Source organism: Papio anubis, unplaced genomic scaffold (assembly GCF_008728515.1).
Source record: "Papio anubis isolate 15944 unplaced genomic scaffold, Panubis1.0 scaffold1076, whole genome shotgun sequence".
Lineage (NCBI taxonomy): Eukaryota > Metazoa > Chordata > Mammalia > Primates > Cercopithecidae > Papio > Papio anubis.
Window position 1 is genome coordinate 2,143 of NW_022159883.1, and position 14,719 is coordinate 16,861.

The 14,719-nt window shown below is 37.7% G+C and overlaps 1 protein-coding gene across 1 annotated transcript; it reads left to right on the forward strand.

Annotated features, from left to right (window-relative positions):
* The first annotated feature begins 1,514 nt into the window (after positions 1–1,514).
* LOC103884403 (growth-regulated alpha protein) lies at positions 1,515–3,762 on the forward strand. Its single transcript, XM_009206947.2, has 4 exons — positions 1,515–1,805; positions 1,904–2,027; positions 2,142–2,225; positions 3,081–3,762. Exons 1-4 carry the CDS (start codon positions 1,706–1,708, stop codon positions 3,094–3,096), a joined length of 324 nt encoding a protein of 107 aa, XP_009205211.2. The 5' UTR covers positions 1,515–1,705; the 3' UTR covers positions 3,097–3,762.
* Positions 3,763–14,719: the final 10,957 nt, after the last annotated feature.

The window sequence follows — 14,719 nt, forward strand, 5'->3', positions numbered from 1 at the left end:
CTTCTTTTTCCTTTACAGAATTCATAGCAGGTTGAGTTTTAGTTTAGGCAATGTCAGGAAAGAAATAGCCTTTTAAAAATGAAAATAGTCCATTTTATGGATTTAACAACCATGAATAAGGCACTTAATCCATGATGTCCCTTACAAATCTTAACTCATTTCTCATAACCACCTTGGGCTAGGCACAGAGAGGTTTAACAACTTGCAGGTGATACTCTGCAACTAAATACCGGCAGCAGAGTTGCGTGCTCTGTGGTTAGGGGCAAGAACTCTTACCCCTGGAGCTGGGCTGTGTAGAGCCCTGTGCTTCAAGCAGCTGCCACTCCTGTCTCCTCTCCTCCATCCTACTCCACGTCTCAGAGACGTCTGAGAGCAACTTGTAGAACCACACTTAAACCCTCTAAAAACTAATGACGATTCAAAATTAATTATCTAAAACTGTTGAAAAAGGGACAAAAGGGCCAGGTTAAGAGATTGAAATTCCAGACCAGAAAAAAAAAGAGCCCTGTTAAATGTTTCCAGAGAAGGAGGGCCCAACACTGAAGACCAGAAAGTTCTATAGTAAATGGAATGTGATTTTTTGTATGATCTGGTGTTTAAATGTCATCAGCAGGCAGCTGTTTGATCCTTCAGTGGGAATGGTGTTTGCACACCAGATACCTACTCTGCAGTGTCATATGCAAAGACAGAACCAGAAACATTGAGCTCATGAGCCTGCTGGACCCAGCCCCTCCACAGCTTCAGAGTGACAGCCAGTGTCATATTTCTAGATCGAATCTGAATCCCTCCCACAGGGAGAAGATCTCCAGGGGATTTAAGAAGTTCCAACATTTCAGAGGGAGAAAGGAAGTTATGTAGGACACCAAAGAAAAGGTCATGCTATACAGCCCTGGCTTCCACTGACACTAATACTGGATTCAAATTTTGGTACTGATAATCTGTTGCCACCAAATGGAAAACGTAAAGAAGATGTTCTAAGTGTGATTAGAGAATATGCAAAAAGGGAACAAGCAGAACATTCTTCTCTGGAATCTGAGATGATGACTGTACTTTCACAGAGAGCACTGATGTTAGATGTACATGAAATACGCTAAACCGAAAATGAGAGAGGCAGAGACAGGGAGGTTAACATAGAGGATACACTATACGGAGAGAGGATAGCTGAGGTAAAACTCGCCTATCTCCGGGTCCCCAGCACATCTGATAACTGAGGAGACAAAGCTCTCTTCCTCTAAAGAAGTCGTGCCTTTCCTGTCCTGGTTCTCACAGGTCCCCCCAGCTCTTTCCTCCAACCCTACCCCATAAGCAGGGGTCATCAGAGAGCTAAGGTCCCCCTCACAGGCTGTGTCTCCAGCGAGGTTTCCTCACTGCCCCTCCGAGAATTTGGGGCAGAAAGTGAATATCACAGATTCACAGAGACCACTTGAGTTACTCTGGAGGGCGACGCGCCGGCAACACCAGTGGCCCCCCCTCCCCACCCATTCCACACTCCACCAAGGGGGCGGGACCGTCGCCTTCCTTCCGGACTCGGGATCGATTTGGAGCTCCGGGAATTTCCCTGACCCGGCCGCTTCGGGCTTTCCAGTCTCAAGCATGCATAAAAAGGGTTCGCCGATCTGGGGAAGCCACAGAGCCCGGGTCGCAGGCACCTCCCCGCCAGCTCTCCCGCTTCTCGCACGGCCTCCCGATCCGTCTGCTGAGCCCCATGGCCCGCGCCGCGCTCTCCGCAGCCCCCAGCAATCCCCGGCTCCTGCGGGTGGCGCTGCTGCTCCTGCTCCTGGTGGCCTCTGGACAGCGCGCAGCAGGTGGGTTCCCTCGTCCTGGGGTCCCCGGGTCCGACGCTGCTGGGGTGGGCGCCCCGCGCCGACAGCCCCGCTCAATCAGCGAGTCTGTTCTTCCCTAGGAGCGCCCGTGGCCACTGAACTGCGCTGCCAGTGCTTGCAGACCCTGCAGGGAATTCACCCCAAGAACATCCAAAGTGTGATTGTGAAGGCCCCAGGACCCCACTGCGCAGAAACCGAAGTCATGTAAGTCCCTCCCCGCGCTGCCGCTGTCACCGCCGGGGTCCCCGACTCTCCCGCTGCTCCAAACCCTGTGCCCAGCCCGACCTCCTGCCTCATGGAATTCCCTTCTCTCTGCAGAGCCACACTCAAGAATGGGCAGAAAGCTTGTCTCAACCCCGCATCCCCCATGGTTCAGAAAATCATCGAAAAGATACTGAACAAGTGAGTTGTAATTTCCATGTACACAGGCGACAGGAGCCGTTGGTCAGAAATACTGGCATCTGTTCTCTAAAAATAAAATGAGGGAAATCAGGAGTTAGCTGAAGGACTAGAAATTGTAATTATTATTTTCACAATTAAAGTTGCCATTAAGGTTACTAGTCTGCTCTGATGCCAGAGGATATTTCCGTGTTTCAGTGCCCTCCATTCCCAGGCCTAACGCCTACTGAAATAAGTGAGGGTAAATGTGCCTTTCTAGAATACCAAGTAGATTTGACAATGCTAAAATGCCCCCTGCCTGTTTTGAGAGGATGTTTATGTCAGTCCCTAATGGGTTTCTGACCTGAAAAATGCAATGTCTGGATTTGGGCACTTCTGGCCTCTCAGCCTTCTTGGTGAAGAGCAGAAACTTTGCAGTGACACCCCCAGTGAGTTCAAGGCTAGGAGCCCTGTCAACCTTATTTAATCTCTTTGAGCTTTAGCAAAATAGGGTAGATAATGATAGTTATTTCATAGGGTTGTGTGCAGCTTAAGGGAGATCATGAATGGAAATTTCTAACCCAATGTGACAATCAGTGACCAATATGTTTTGGCTTTTCAAACCAAGAATCTAGTTGAGTCCACAGCCACCTCTTTCTTAGAAAAAAAAAAAAAAAAAAAAAAAAAAAAAGTAGCATTCAGGAGTGTGAGTTTTCTGCACTCCTGAATAGAGGGCAGTGGGTACAGGCGGACCTTCCCTGAGTGGAGGGCTGGGCGAGAGTCTGCATGGGGACATCCCTCTAAGCAACTTCAGCCACCAGAGTGACAGAAGAGTAGCCTTCCTTAGCACCTGCAACAGTAACCCTTTTCTCATCACAGGGGGAGCACCGACTGACAGGAGTGAAGTAAGAAGCTTATCAGCCTGACATTGACACTTCCTGCAGGATGGTCCCTGCCCTTACCAGAGCTGAAAATGAAAAAGAGAACAGCTGCTTTCTAGGGACACCTGGATAGGACTTAATGTGTTTGACTATTTCTTATGAGGGTTCTACTTATTTATGTACTTATTTATTTATGAAAGCTTGTATTTTAATATTTTACATGTTGTTATTTAAAGTTATGAGTGTGTTTCATCAAACATAGCTCAGTCCTGATTATTTAATTGGAATATGATGGGTTTTAAATGTGTCATTAAACTACTATTTAGTGGGAGACCATAATGTGTCAGGCACCTTGATAAATGATAGGTTGGGGAATTGGAGGGTGGGGTTTGGAATGTAAGCAATGAGTGGATCACTGTTAGGGTAAGGGAATGTACGTGCACATCTATATTTTTATACTTTTTTTAAAAAAGAGTGTCAGTTGTTATGTATTGAAATTATCTCACATTATATGTTCAGCATTTTTATGCTGAAGTTTCCCTTGGACATTCTATGTCTCGATTGTAAGGCATAATGCCTTGTTTAATGTCCATTCTGCAGAGTTTCTCTTTGCCTTGGAAAGAAGTTACCATTACTGTTTCATTTTTACAAATGATATGATAATAAGTTTTATGAAAAAAGTGCTTATGTGGTTTTTCCAAAACCTCTTCTTGACCTTTAGTTCTTCCCAGGCTGCCAAGGTGTTACACAGTTAGACTGCAGGTTCTGTCTAAATCTGTGCCTGCTTCTAGCTGGCATTTCCCTTATATTTCTCTTACTCAAAACGGACTATCTCATGCTTTTAGAAAGTACACACTACCCCCAATCACTTTGATAATTCTAATTTTGTATAACATGTAGACGTTTTTCAGACTGACCAATTTGTTACTCAAAATTAGTTCTTTACAAACTTTTGAATGTTATTGATATTTTAACATGGGCCTCTGCTAAATCTGCTAGATGCTTTCAGAAGCGGTTTTTCAAACACTTATGCAATTCTTTTCCGTTTAATGAGGTTGGGAGCAAAAGGTAGAAAAAGTGATTCTGCTTAGAACTAAAAAAAAATTGTTATATTTAAAGAACAATAATGACCTATTGAGATACTGTAATGTAAAATATATGACAAAAACAGCACAAAAGACAGGTTGGAAGATAGTTGGGTTTAGACTCTAACATGTCTTTTCTATTGTTAGAGAAAGTATTAGAAAAAAATTGTAGCAACAACAAATATTGTAATTTGTAGGGCAACAACTCAAAGGAAAATGTATAATTTTGGACTTAATCTGAAAAGGACATAAAATAGTATAATAGAAAATACCCGACTAATACAAAAGAAGACAGAAATGCAGGAATAAGCCAACACATGGATCAAGGGCAGAAGAGACACAGCTTTACAGAAGAATTGCTGATAATATGAGTATAGTCTCTTCCTTCCTGAAGGTGAAGCGTAATTCCCCTCTCCAAGTGTGTGTAGCTAGACTTAGTGACTGGATTCCAAAGAAAAGACTAAGAAAAAAGGAAAAAAATTACAGTGGAGAAATCTGGCAGACAATCTTCACCAGGTGATCAAGGTTATTGTCACCAGTTATGGCATGTGAATATTACCCACCCCCTGATATAATGTGATGGAAGGGCACTTCCCCTTCATTTATGTGCTTCCAGAAAATGCATAACCTTTATATAATCATAACAAGGATATCATAAATATCTGAACTGAGGGACGTTTTACAAAGCTCCTCATAAGTACTCTTCAATACTGTCAGGGTCATGAAAAACAAGACAAAACCAATAACTTGTCACAGATTAAAGGAGACAAAAGTGATATGGGGACTAAATACAATGTGGTATGTTGAATGGGTCCTAGAAGAGAAAAAAGGACATTATTGGAAAATTTATGAAATCTGAATAAAGATAAGAGTTTAGTTAACAACAACGTACCAAGGTTAATTTCTTAGTTTTGTCAAATGTACTACAATTATGTAAGATGTCAACGTTAGGGGGCACTGAGCTAAAGGTCAGATATAGAAACTCTCGGTGCCCACACAAATTTTTTGTGAATCTAAACTTATTCCAAATTTAAAAGTTTATTGTTCAAAAGATAGGACAAATACAATAGCAGATAGTAGACATAGATACAACTATACTAAGAATTATAGTAAATTTAAACAGAATAAACACTGCAATTAAAAGTCAAAGATTATCAGACTACCTAAATACGACATGTTTAGGCTTCTTAAAAGAGACACACTTTAAATTATATCTGAAGATGAGGAAAAAGTTCTAGTGTTTTATAATACTGTAGAATAACTATAGTTAAAAGTAATATATAGTTTCAAACAGCTAGAAGGATATCAAAAGTTCCCACACAAATAAAGAATAAATATTTGAAATGATGGATATGCTAATTACCCTGATCTGATCAGTATACATTATATATAGAAACATTACTATGTACTTCATCAATATGTACAGTAATTGTGTGTCGATTGTAAAAATACAATAAAAGTGAAAAATTGGACACCAAGTTCCTTGAAATGAGAAGAATTAATAGCATTACATCATATAAAAATGGGCTGACACGGCTATATTAATATACTGAAACCTGATCTAGATATATTAATATTTTTATTACTTAAAAACTATTAATATGCTATTCGTATAAATAATAAGTATATTTATCAAAAATTGAATACTAATGAAGGCCTAATCAATATATTATGCCTTAAGGAAAGAAATAGTCTTGGAGATAAAGGCTGTTTAAAAATAAAAAGGGGTTAAGTCAATAAGAGACTAACATTCCCAGTTTTCTCCACATGAACTTAGAAAACATTATCAAAAATATATAAACCATTTGTGAGGCTGAGGTGGGATAAATCAACTGAGTCCAGGGAGTCTCGAGTGGCCTAAGTGAGCCATGACCGTGGCCACCCTCACTGCGGCAGCTCCGGGTGACAGAAAGGCCCTGTCTCAAAAAGCAGAAAAAAAAAACTACACACACACATATAAAAGCAAAATGAAGAGATCATAAAAGAGCAACAGAACGATATATAATCATGGTTACGGATTCAAGAAACCCTTCAACACTTATTACGCAAAGCAGCATACATCTGTGCTAAGCAGTATAGAAGAGCTGCTAAAACATACCAACCAACCTGATGACTGATATATATTGGTAATGGCCTAGTAATTGTATAAATCATATCTGTCTTTTCCAAAGAGAATATAGATGAGTTTCACATAAAGAATGTATAAAATATTTCCAAATAAGTTAAAATATTACAGGTAAATTATTTTCTTGATCAATGTTTTTAGGATGATTTGTAACTGTCCTAGTTGAACTATGTATTCATACACTGTGTGTGATATGTTTGCTGTGGTTTATAACTCATCTCAACTTCCTACATTGTACTTCCATAATACCAGAGTCATCATCGTGACCTATATAATCATCTAGTATGATAAAATGTTTCCATAGAGATTTTTGCTTATTTCCTTTATTTTTTCTGACACATTCTTTTGTAATTTTGGCATTCCTGTATTTTTGGATTACATGATATGAGCATAATGTAATTTAATTACTCAATACGTTCCACAAATTTGAAGAAACAGTCTTAAGAAAAGGCAAATATAAAGCTTATACTAAAAGTTAATTTTTAAAGTTTTGAAATGATGTTCTCATCTACATATTAGATGGTGCTTGGTGTTATTTCCAATAAACTCAAATACTCATGGATTCTTGAAATCATCAGCATGTCTTTACTGGGCAGAATGAGAAGACGAGCAGTGTTGCAGAAGGAAGTGTGCAAGCTAAGTATCAAAGAAGAATTTCATGTTTGAAGTGTGTCTTTATCCACTATCTTTTACAAAACTGATCACAATCCTTTGTGTTGTATGCATCTTGTGAATGTCTTTGAATTTAACATCCACCATGCCTTATTTTCTACACATGCCTTGACCCTGTAGGTTACTCTTGATCTCCCTATGGTAGATAGTCAATAAAGGAATCAGTCCACAAGGGAGATGAAAACACCATGAGGCACACACGTAAAAGCTTCGAAGTGATGGCAACATCCAAACTGATAGACAAGCAAGATCCTACAGGCACATGGCCTCCCATGTGGAATCCTGATCTCCCCTCCTGCCTCATTTACTCTCCTCTCCCTGCCCACAGGATGAACTCCATCTACCTGAGTCACTTGCTGCTTCTAGGACTTCCATGCACTTTCCAGTTTTCATGCCTTGATTGCTTGATTGTCTCCTTACTGACCATTTTCCCATTCTCTAAAAAGCAACCACCTACTGGGAGAAAACTCTTCATCCTTTAAAATTCAGCATAAGTAAATCTCACCTCTTGTAGGGAAAAACTCTCTGTAACACTCTTCTCACAACCTACCTATTAACCTAAGAGCTAAATGAGATATCTTATCCTTATACGCAGACTTTGTGTGATAGCTCTGTCATGGTATCACGTGCCTCTAAAACTTCTCATTTGTACATTCCAAGGCCCAAAAATGGTGCTGAGAATTAGGAAGGCAGTGTGATTCTGCATTAATTCTCTCTTCTGTATCCATGGCACCAATTCTCATCCTATGTTGGCAATGTTGGGAAAATGATCAATAAACATTTAGAATCAATGAAGAGAGGAAAATGAAACTCAAGCTGCAATGCCTGGTTAGAAAAAGATAACTCACAGTCAGCAATAAGTCAAAGCCACAGAAACACAACTCAAATTGGCTTAATTAAAATGGTAATTACTTCATTTCCTTATGAAATAAATTGGTGTTTTATAAATATTGACACATTCATCATAACAACACTTTGAAATAGAGAGTAGCATTTACTTTGACTGATGTGTACATGAGATAAACCTGGATCCTAGAGTCCAAAAAATTCTCTTCAATAACCAGTCTCACTGCAGGTCTAGCTGCCTTTCTCTGTGCTGGCTTTCCTTTATGCAAAGCACCAAGCAAAGCCCAAGCTATAACCCAGCAGGAAGCAAGGGACGATTTTTCCAGCCATTTCCTTCCAAAGTGGTCTCAGGGAGATTTTTCTGACTTGGCCAGGCTTATTAGATCACTTGTCCACCTCTGAGCTAAGAGGGTGGCTCAGGGTTGAAAGGAATGGCCATTCCCGGAGCTTTAGGGTAGAGTCGACTCCATCTGGATCCCACCCAGATCAAGCACGGTATGAAGCCTCCGGCTAGTTGTGACTCCCGCTATCAGAAGGTAGAAGGGACTCAAACAGGCAGAGAGGACAAATGTACTAAAAGCTAGGCCAAGTGGATGACATTTTCACTTGATGAAATGTTCTGGAATGACCAAGTGGATGCATCCAGATTTCAATGCCACCTTCGGTGACATCCGGCACCAACACAGCAGTCTTGGCAACAAACAGAATTGAAAACAGTTCCCCAAAGCACAGTTCTCCCAGGCTAGTCTCTAAGGCACAGCTGCTTGTATGTTAATTATTTCTGAGGCAAGCATTTGCTAGAGCAAATACTATACTGCCTGCCCATTCCTGCTGTTTCATTTGTACTTAGGATACAGAAGCAACTCTGGATTTTAAAGGCATATTAGATACTGCCAATCAAAGCTGCAGGATACAATAAATATGTTAGTTCAAAATGGAATTTAGAAATCAATATTTTTATTTAGCTGCATGACTTCATTCACAAAATGGAGTTTCTGTGGGGTTCACTGTTTGAAGTGGCATATAGGAGCCGCCACCCAGCCTGGCACCGGCCTTGGCTGAGGAGGCACCGAAACAAGAAAGAACCGGATTATGTTGGTAGAACATCAGCTTTTAATGAGCCTGAAAAACAGAAGCTATGAAATTGAATTATGAGGAATAAATATATGTGTATGCGGGAGTACCTTTTGGTACTTTAACAAGGTAAGCAACTAATGTTTATTTATGAAAGTCTTAGGCAGCCAGCTATAGATCATTCTACAAAGTGGATTCTTGAAATATTTTATCCCTTTGGCTACCACTGTAAATTTTTTGATGGTCTATTTATCCTAAGTATTTGCTTATGCCGATATTTTGATTGGATATGGAAGTCATTATAGCAAATATTTTCTTTTTCTGGCAAGGATAAAGGTCTTGAATAGCTTCCTATTAATGCCTTCTAAAGGCAAGCATTTTATTTATTAAAAACACATAAAGTGTCCAAACTGGGTCAGCAGAAAACTATAATCCTTATCTCAGCAACTAAGAGCCAACCAAGATGCCTACTTCCACTTCTTGCAAGTGATCCTGGCAACCTGGAAAAGTGAATTCCACTCAACATGATTTTGAAGGTGAAATACATTGACTTGGAATAGGGGACAGGTAGATAAATAGATGTAGACTTTAATTGACCACAAAAAATGTCTTAGTGGCATAAAGGTTGAGTCGCCATTGAAGTAAATAACTTTGAGTAATTTCCTATTTTTTAGGAAAAGCTGAGCCATTTAATCATAAGAATAATGTAAACATTAAAAATTTGCTCTCCCTAAAGCTCAATCTCACTCTATCTCTAGAATTTTTTTTTTTTAACTGTGTAGTGATTAAAGCTTTACGGAGCTCAAATTTAGAAATATGAACGTGAAATAGAATATTGTATGTAAAATTCCCTGCCTCTTTCATTTCCTTTTGTAAATTGTAATATTTGGGAAAACTCTGGTAAATCCACTTCCGGTGGTGTTTGGAAAGACATGCATTTATATGTTGGTACTTTGAACATTGCCTTTTACATGAAAGAGTTATTTATCATAACTATGTTCACTGCACCCCTGCAAACAGGGTGTTCACTGTCGCGGCTACCAGTTCGTGAACGCCGTTGCTTACCACATCCGCCATGCATTCTTGACCAACCCCAAAACAATCCTAAATAATCCCTTAATCCTCCCAGCTAGCACTCTTCCCATCACAGGTATGCAGGTGTACATCCATAATTAGAAAACTGAAGTCATATTTTTGATGTTAAAGGAATTGCTGTTATATTTCTGAGCCACTGATTATTTCAAGAAAACAAAATATTTCCAACTAAGAATCTCAGAAAAATTAAATAACAAGTTCTCAATTACCAATGCGTTAGTCATATATGTTATAAACGAGATTACCTGTCATTTCTTACTTCCTTTTTAAAACAAGTTAACTTTCCTTCAGATTTCTGTGTGTGTGTGTGTGTTTGTGTGTGTGTTCTCTATAGGGCAGTACTGATGATCAATAGGGGAAGAACAAAATGTAAATTCAGAAATTTGGTCACTTATACATCTTTTGTCATAATCAAGATGAGCCATCTTTACTTTTATTCACATTTTGCAGTTAAAATTGCTGAAACTGGAATCAGAAAAAGTCCAGGAATTGTACGAGACACCTAAAAATTCATTTGGTTTCCTTCTAAGAAAAAATAAAAAGTTAAAACAAAAATATTGTATTGTATTACAGGGTTTTATTTAGCCAAAGTTCATTTCCATGTACAATAATTTTTTCCCCAGGTCAGTCAGCTTAGGTAATATGGAAAAAGTTATTTCTATCATATTTAAAAAATTGTGTGTGGTGTTTAATACGTATTGGTGTTTTACTTCTTTGGTACCGATGAAAATCAAAGGCGATAACAGATTATATGTCATCTACCAGTAATTACTGAGGTGGAAATTCCTACCCTGGAGCACAATACAGGCAGACGTTTTTTTGTGGCACTTTATTTAATTGGTTTGTGGACACTGTATTGTTTAAAAATTGAGGATTTCTGGCAACACGATATTGAACAAGTCTATTGACGCCATTTTTACCAAAACATGTGTTCATTTTGTATCCCGGTGTCACATTTCAGTAACTTACAACATATAGAACTTTTTCATTATTGTTATATCTGTTATGATAATCTGTGATCAATAATCCTTGATGTTACTATTGTAATCATTTTTGGGATTCACGAACTGCACCCAAATAAGACAGTTAATTGATAAATGTCATGGCTATTCAAACTGGCCCTTCACCATCTCTACATCTGCTTTTGCCTCTCTATTCCCTGAAACACAGTGATATTAAAATTGGGCCAATTAATAACCCTATTAGGGCCTCCAAATGTTCAAGGAAAGACAGGGTTGTGTATCTCTCACCTTTAACCAAAAGCTAGAAATGATTAAACTTAATGATGAATGTATATCAAAAACCAGGATAGGCCAAAACCTATTCCCCTGCCCTAGAATTAGGGATACACAACAGCATCAAAAGAACAAAATAAAGAACAAATAACTGGTTCTAAAATATGGAGATCTATAAATTGTCTAACAAAGAATTCAAAGTAACCATCTTACACTAGCTCAATGAGTTCCAATGAAACACAGAGAGACATGTAAAAATAATCAGGAAAGCAATATTTGAACAAAATTAGAAGCTCAACAAAGAGAAAGAACCCCTCATAAAGAGCCAAACAGAAACTTTGGAGCTGAAGTATGACTAAAGTGAAAAGTCTCCTAGAGAGTTTCAATAGCAGACTGTATGAAGCAGAACACAGAATCGGTTAACTCAAAAACAGATCATGTGCAATTACCCAGCCAGAAGAACAGTAAACAAACAAACAAACAAACAAATAATAAGAAAGACTATGGGACTTATGGGAGCTATCCAGCAGAGCAGAACATTATAAAACAGACACACAAAAAACGTTTTAACAAGTATAAAAATATGGAAATAACATTAAGTATATTTTCTGACCGTAGTGGAATGAAACTAGAAATCAATAACACGAAGAAGATTTTAAAAATTCACAAGTATGTAAAAATTAAGCAACAAAGTCTTGAACAACAAGTGGGTAAAAGAATGAACAAAAATGAAAATAAAAATATCTTGAAGTAAATAAAAATGGAAACAGAACATGCCAAAACTTATAATACTCAGCAAAAGCAAATCAATGATGAAAGTTTATAGTGTGAATACCTGCATTAAGAAGAAACAAAGACCTCAGAAAGCAATCTAAAGTTACACTTCAAGAAATTAGAAAAAGAAAACAAAGCTAAAGTTAGATAAATGAAGTAGCAAAGATTAGAGCAGAAACAAATGAGATGAAGACCCGAAAATAGTCTTGTAGTCTTATTAATAGAAAAGAAACATTGAGCCCATGATCCGGCTGGATCCTGCCTGTCCACAGCTTCAGAGTGACAGCCAGTGTCATATTTCTAGATCAAATCTGAATCCCTCCCATAGGGAGAAGATCTCCAGGGGATTTAAGAAGTTCCAACATTTCAGAGGGAGGAAGGAAGTTATGCAGGATACCGAAGAAGAGGTTGTGCTATACAGCCCTGGCTTCCACTGACACTAACAGTGGATTCAACTTTTGACACTGATAATCTGTTGTCACCAAATGGAGGATGTAATTTGCAACATTTCAGACTTTTTCATTATTATTATATCTGTTATGATAATCTGTGATCACTAATCCTTGATGTGACTATTGTAATCATTTTTGGGCTTCACGAACTGCATCCAAACAAGACAGTTAATTGATAAATGTCATGGCTATTCAAACTGGCCCTTCACCATCTCTATATCTCCTTTGGCCTCTCTATTCCCTGAGACACAGTGATATTACATTTGGGTCAATTAATAACCCTATAAGGGCTTCCAAATGTTCAAGGAAGAAACACGGTGTATATCTCTCACCTTAAAATGAAAGGTAGAAATGATTAAACTTAATGATGAATGCATATCAAAAACCAGGATGGGCCAAAAGCTATGCCCCTTGTGCTAGAATTAGGGAAACACAACAGCATCAAAAGAACAAAATAAAGAACAAGTAACTGGTTCTAAAATATGGAGGTCTATAAATTGTCTAACAAAGAATTCAAAATAACCATCTTATACTAGCTCAATGAGTTCCAATAAAAAACAGAGAGACAAGTAAAAATAATCAGGAAAGCAATATTTGAACAAAATTAGAAGCTCCACAAAGAGAAAGAACCCCCCATAAAGAGCCAAACAGAAACTCTGGAGCTGAAGTATGACTAAAGTGAAAAGTCTCCTAAAGAATTTCAATAGCAGACTGCATAAAGCAGAATATAGAATCGGTTAACTCAAAAACAGATCATTTGTAATTACCTAGCCAGAAGAACAACAAACAAACAAACAAATAAATAATAAGGAAGACTATGGGACTTGTGGGAGCTATACAGCAGATCAGAATGTTATAAAACAGACACACAAAAAAAGTTTTAACAAGTTTAAAAATATGGAAAGAACATTAAGTATATTTTCTGACCGTAGTGGAATGAAACTAGAAATCAATAAAATGAAGAAGATTTACAAAATTCAGAAGTACATAAAAACTAAGCAAGAAAGCCTTGAACAACAAGTGGGTAAAAGAATGATCAAAAAGGAAAATGAAAATATCTTGAAGTAAATAAAAATGGAAACAGAACATGCCAAAACTTATAATATTCGGCAAAAGCAAATCTAAGATGAAATTTTATAGTATAAATACCTGCATTAAGAAGAAACAAAGATCTCAAAAAGCAATCTAAAGTTACCCTTCAAGAAATTAGAAAAAGAAAACAAAGCTAAAGTTAGATAAATGAAGTAGCAAAGATTAGAGCAGAAATAAATGAAACGAAGACCTGAAAATAGTCTTGTAGTCTTACTAATAGAAAAGACCAATAAAACTACGAGTTGGTGTTTTGAGAAGGTAAACTAAATTGACAAATTTTTAGCTAGACTACAAATGAGAGAGGACTCAAATAAACAAAATTATAAATAGAGACATTACAACTGATATCACAAAAAATATACAGAATCGTAATGGACTACTATGAACAATTATACACCAAAAATTGAATAACCTAGAAAAAAAATGGATGAATTCCAAGAAACATACAAACTACAAAGACTAAATTATAAGGAAATAGAGAATCTGAATAGGTCAATAACAAGTAAAATGTTTGAATCACTAATCATAAATCTCTCAACAAAGAGAAGCCCCTGAACCAGATGCCTTCACTGGTAAATTCTACCAAAGTTTAAAAAAGAGTAATACCAATCCTTCTCAAAACTCTGCAAAAAATTAAAGAGGATAACTTAATTCCCAACTCATTTTATGAGGTCAGCATTAGTCGGATACCAAAGCAAAAAAGAACACTATAAGAAAAAAAAAATTCAGGCCAATATTTCTAATAAACATAAATGCAAAAAATCTCAAGAAAATATTAGCAAGCTGAACTCAACAACACAGTAAAATAATCATACATTATAATCAAGTGGGATTTTTCCCTAAAATACAAGCATAGTTTTACACATGAAAATCAATAAGTGCGATTCTCCACATTAATAGAAGGAAAGATGAAAATTATATGATCATTTTAATGGATGCAGAAAAATCATTTTGGAAAATTCAATATTCTTTCATTACAAAAACTCTCAAATTTGCCAGGTGCAATGGCTCATGCCTGTAATCCCAGCACTTTGGGAGGCCGAGGTGGGCGGATCACAAGGTCACGAGTTTGGGATCAGCCTGACCAATATAGTGAAACCGTGTCTCTATTAAAGAAAAATTAGCTAGGTGTGGTGGCACATGCCTGTAATCCCAGCTACTCAGGAGACTGAGGGAGGAGAATTGCT

Coding starts and splice junctions, on each gene's coding strand:
- LOC103884403 (XM_009206947.2), top strand. CDS start 1,706: ATGGCCCGCGCCGCGCTCTCCGCAGCCCCCAGCAATCCCCGGCTCCTG. Junction 1,806..1,903: donor CTCTGGACAGCGCGCAGCAG/GTGGGTTCCCTC, acceptor GTTCTTCCCTAG/GAGCGCCCGTGGCCACTGAA. Junction 2,028..2,141: donor TGCGCAGAAACCGAAGTCAT/GTAAGTCCCTCC, acceptor TTCTCTCTGCAG/AGCCACACTCAAGAATGGGC.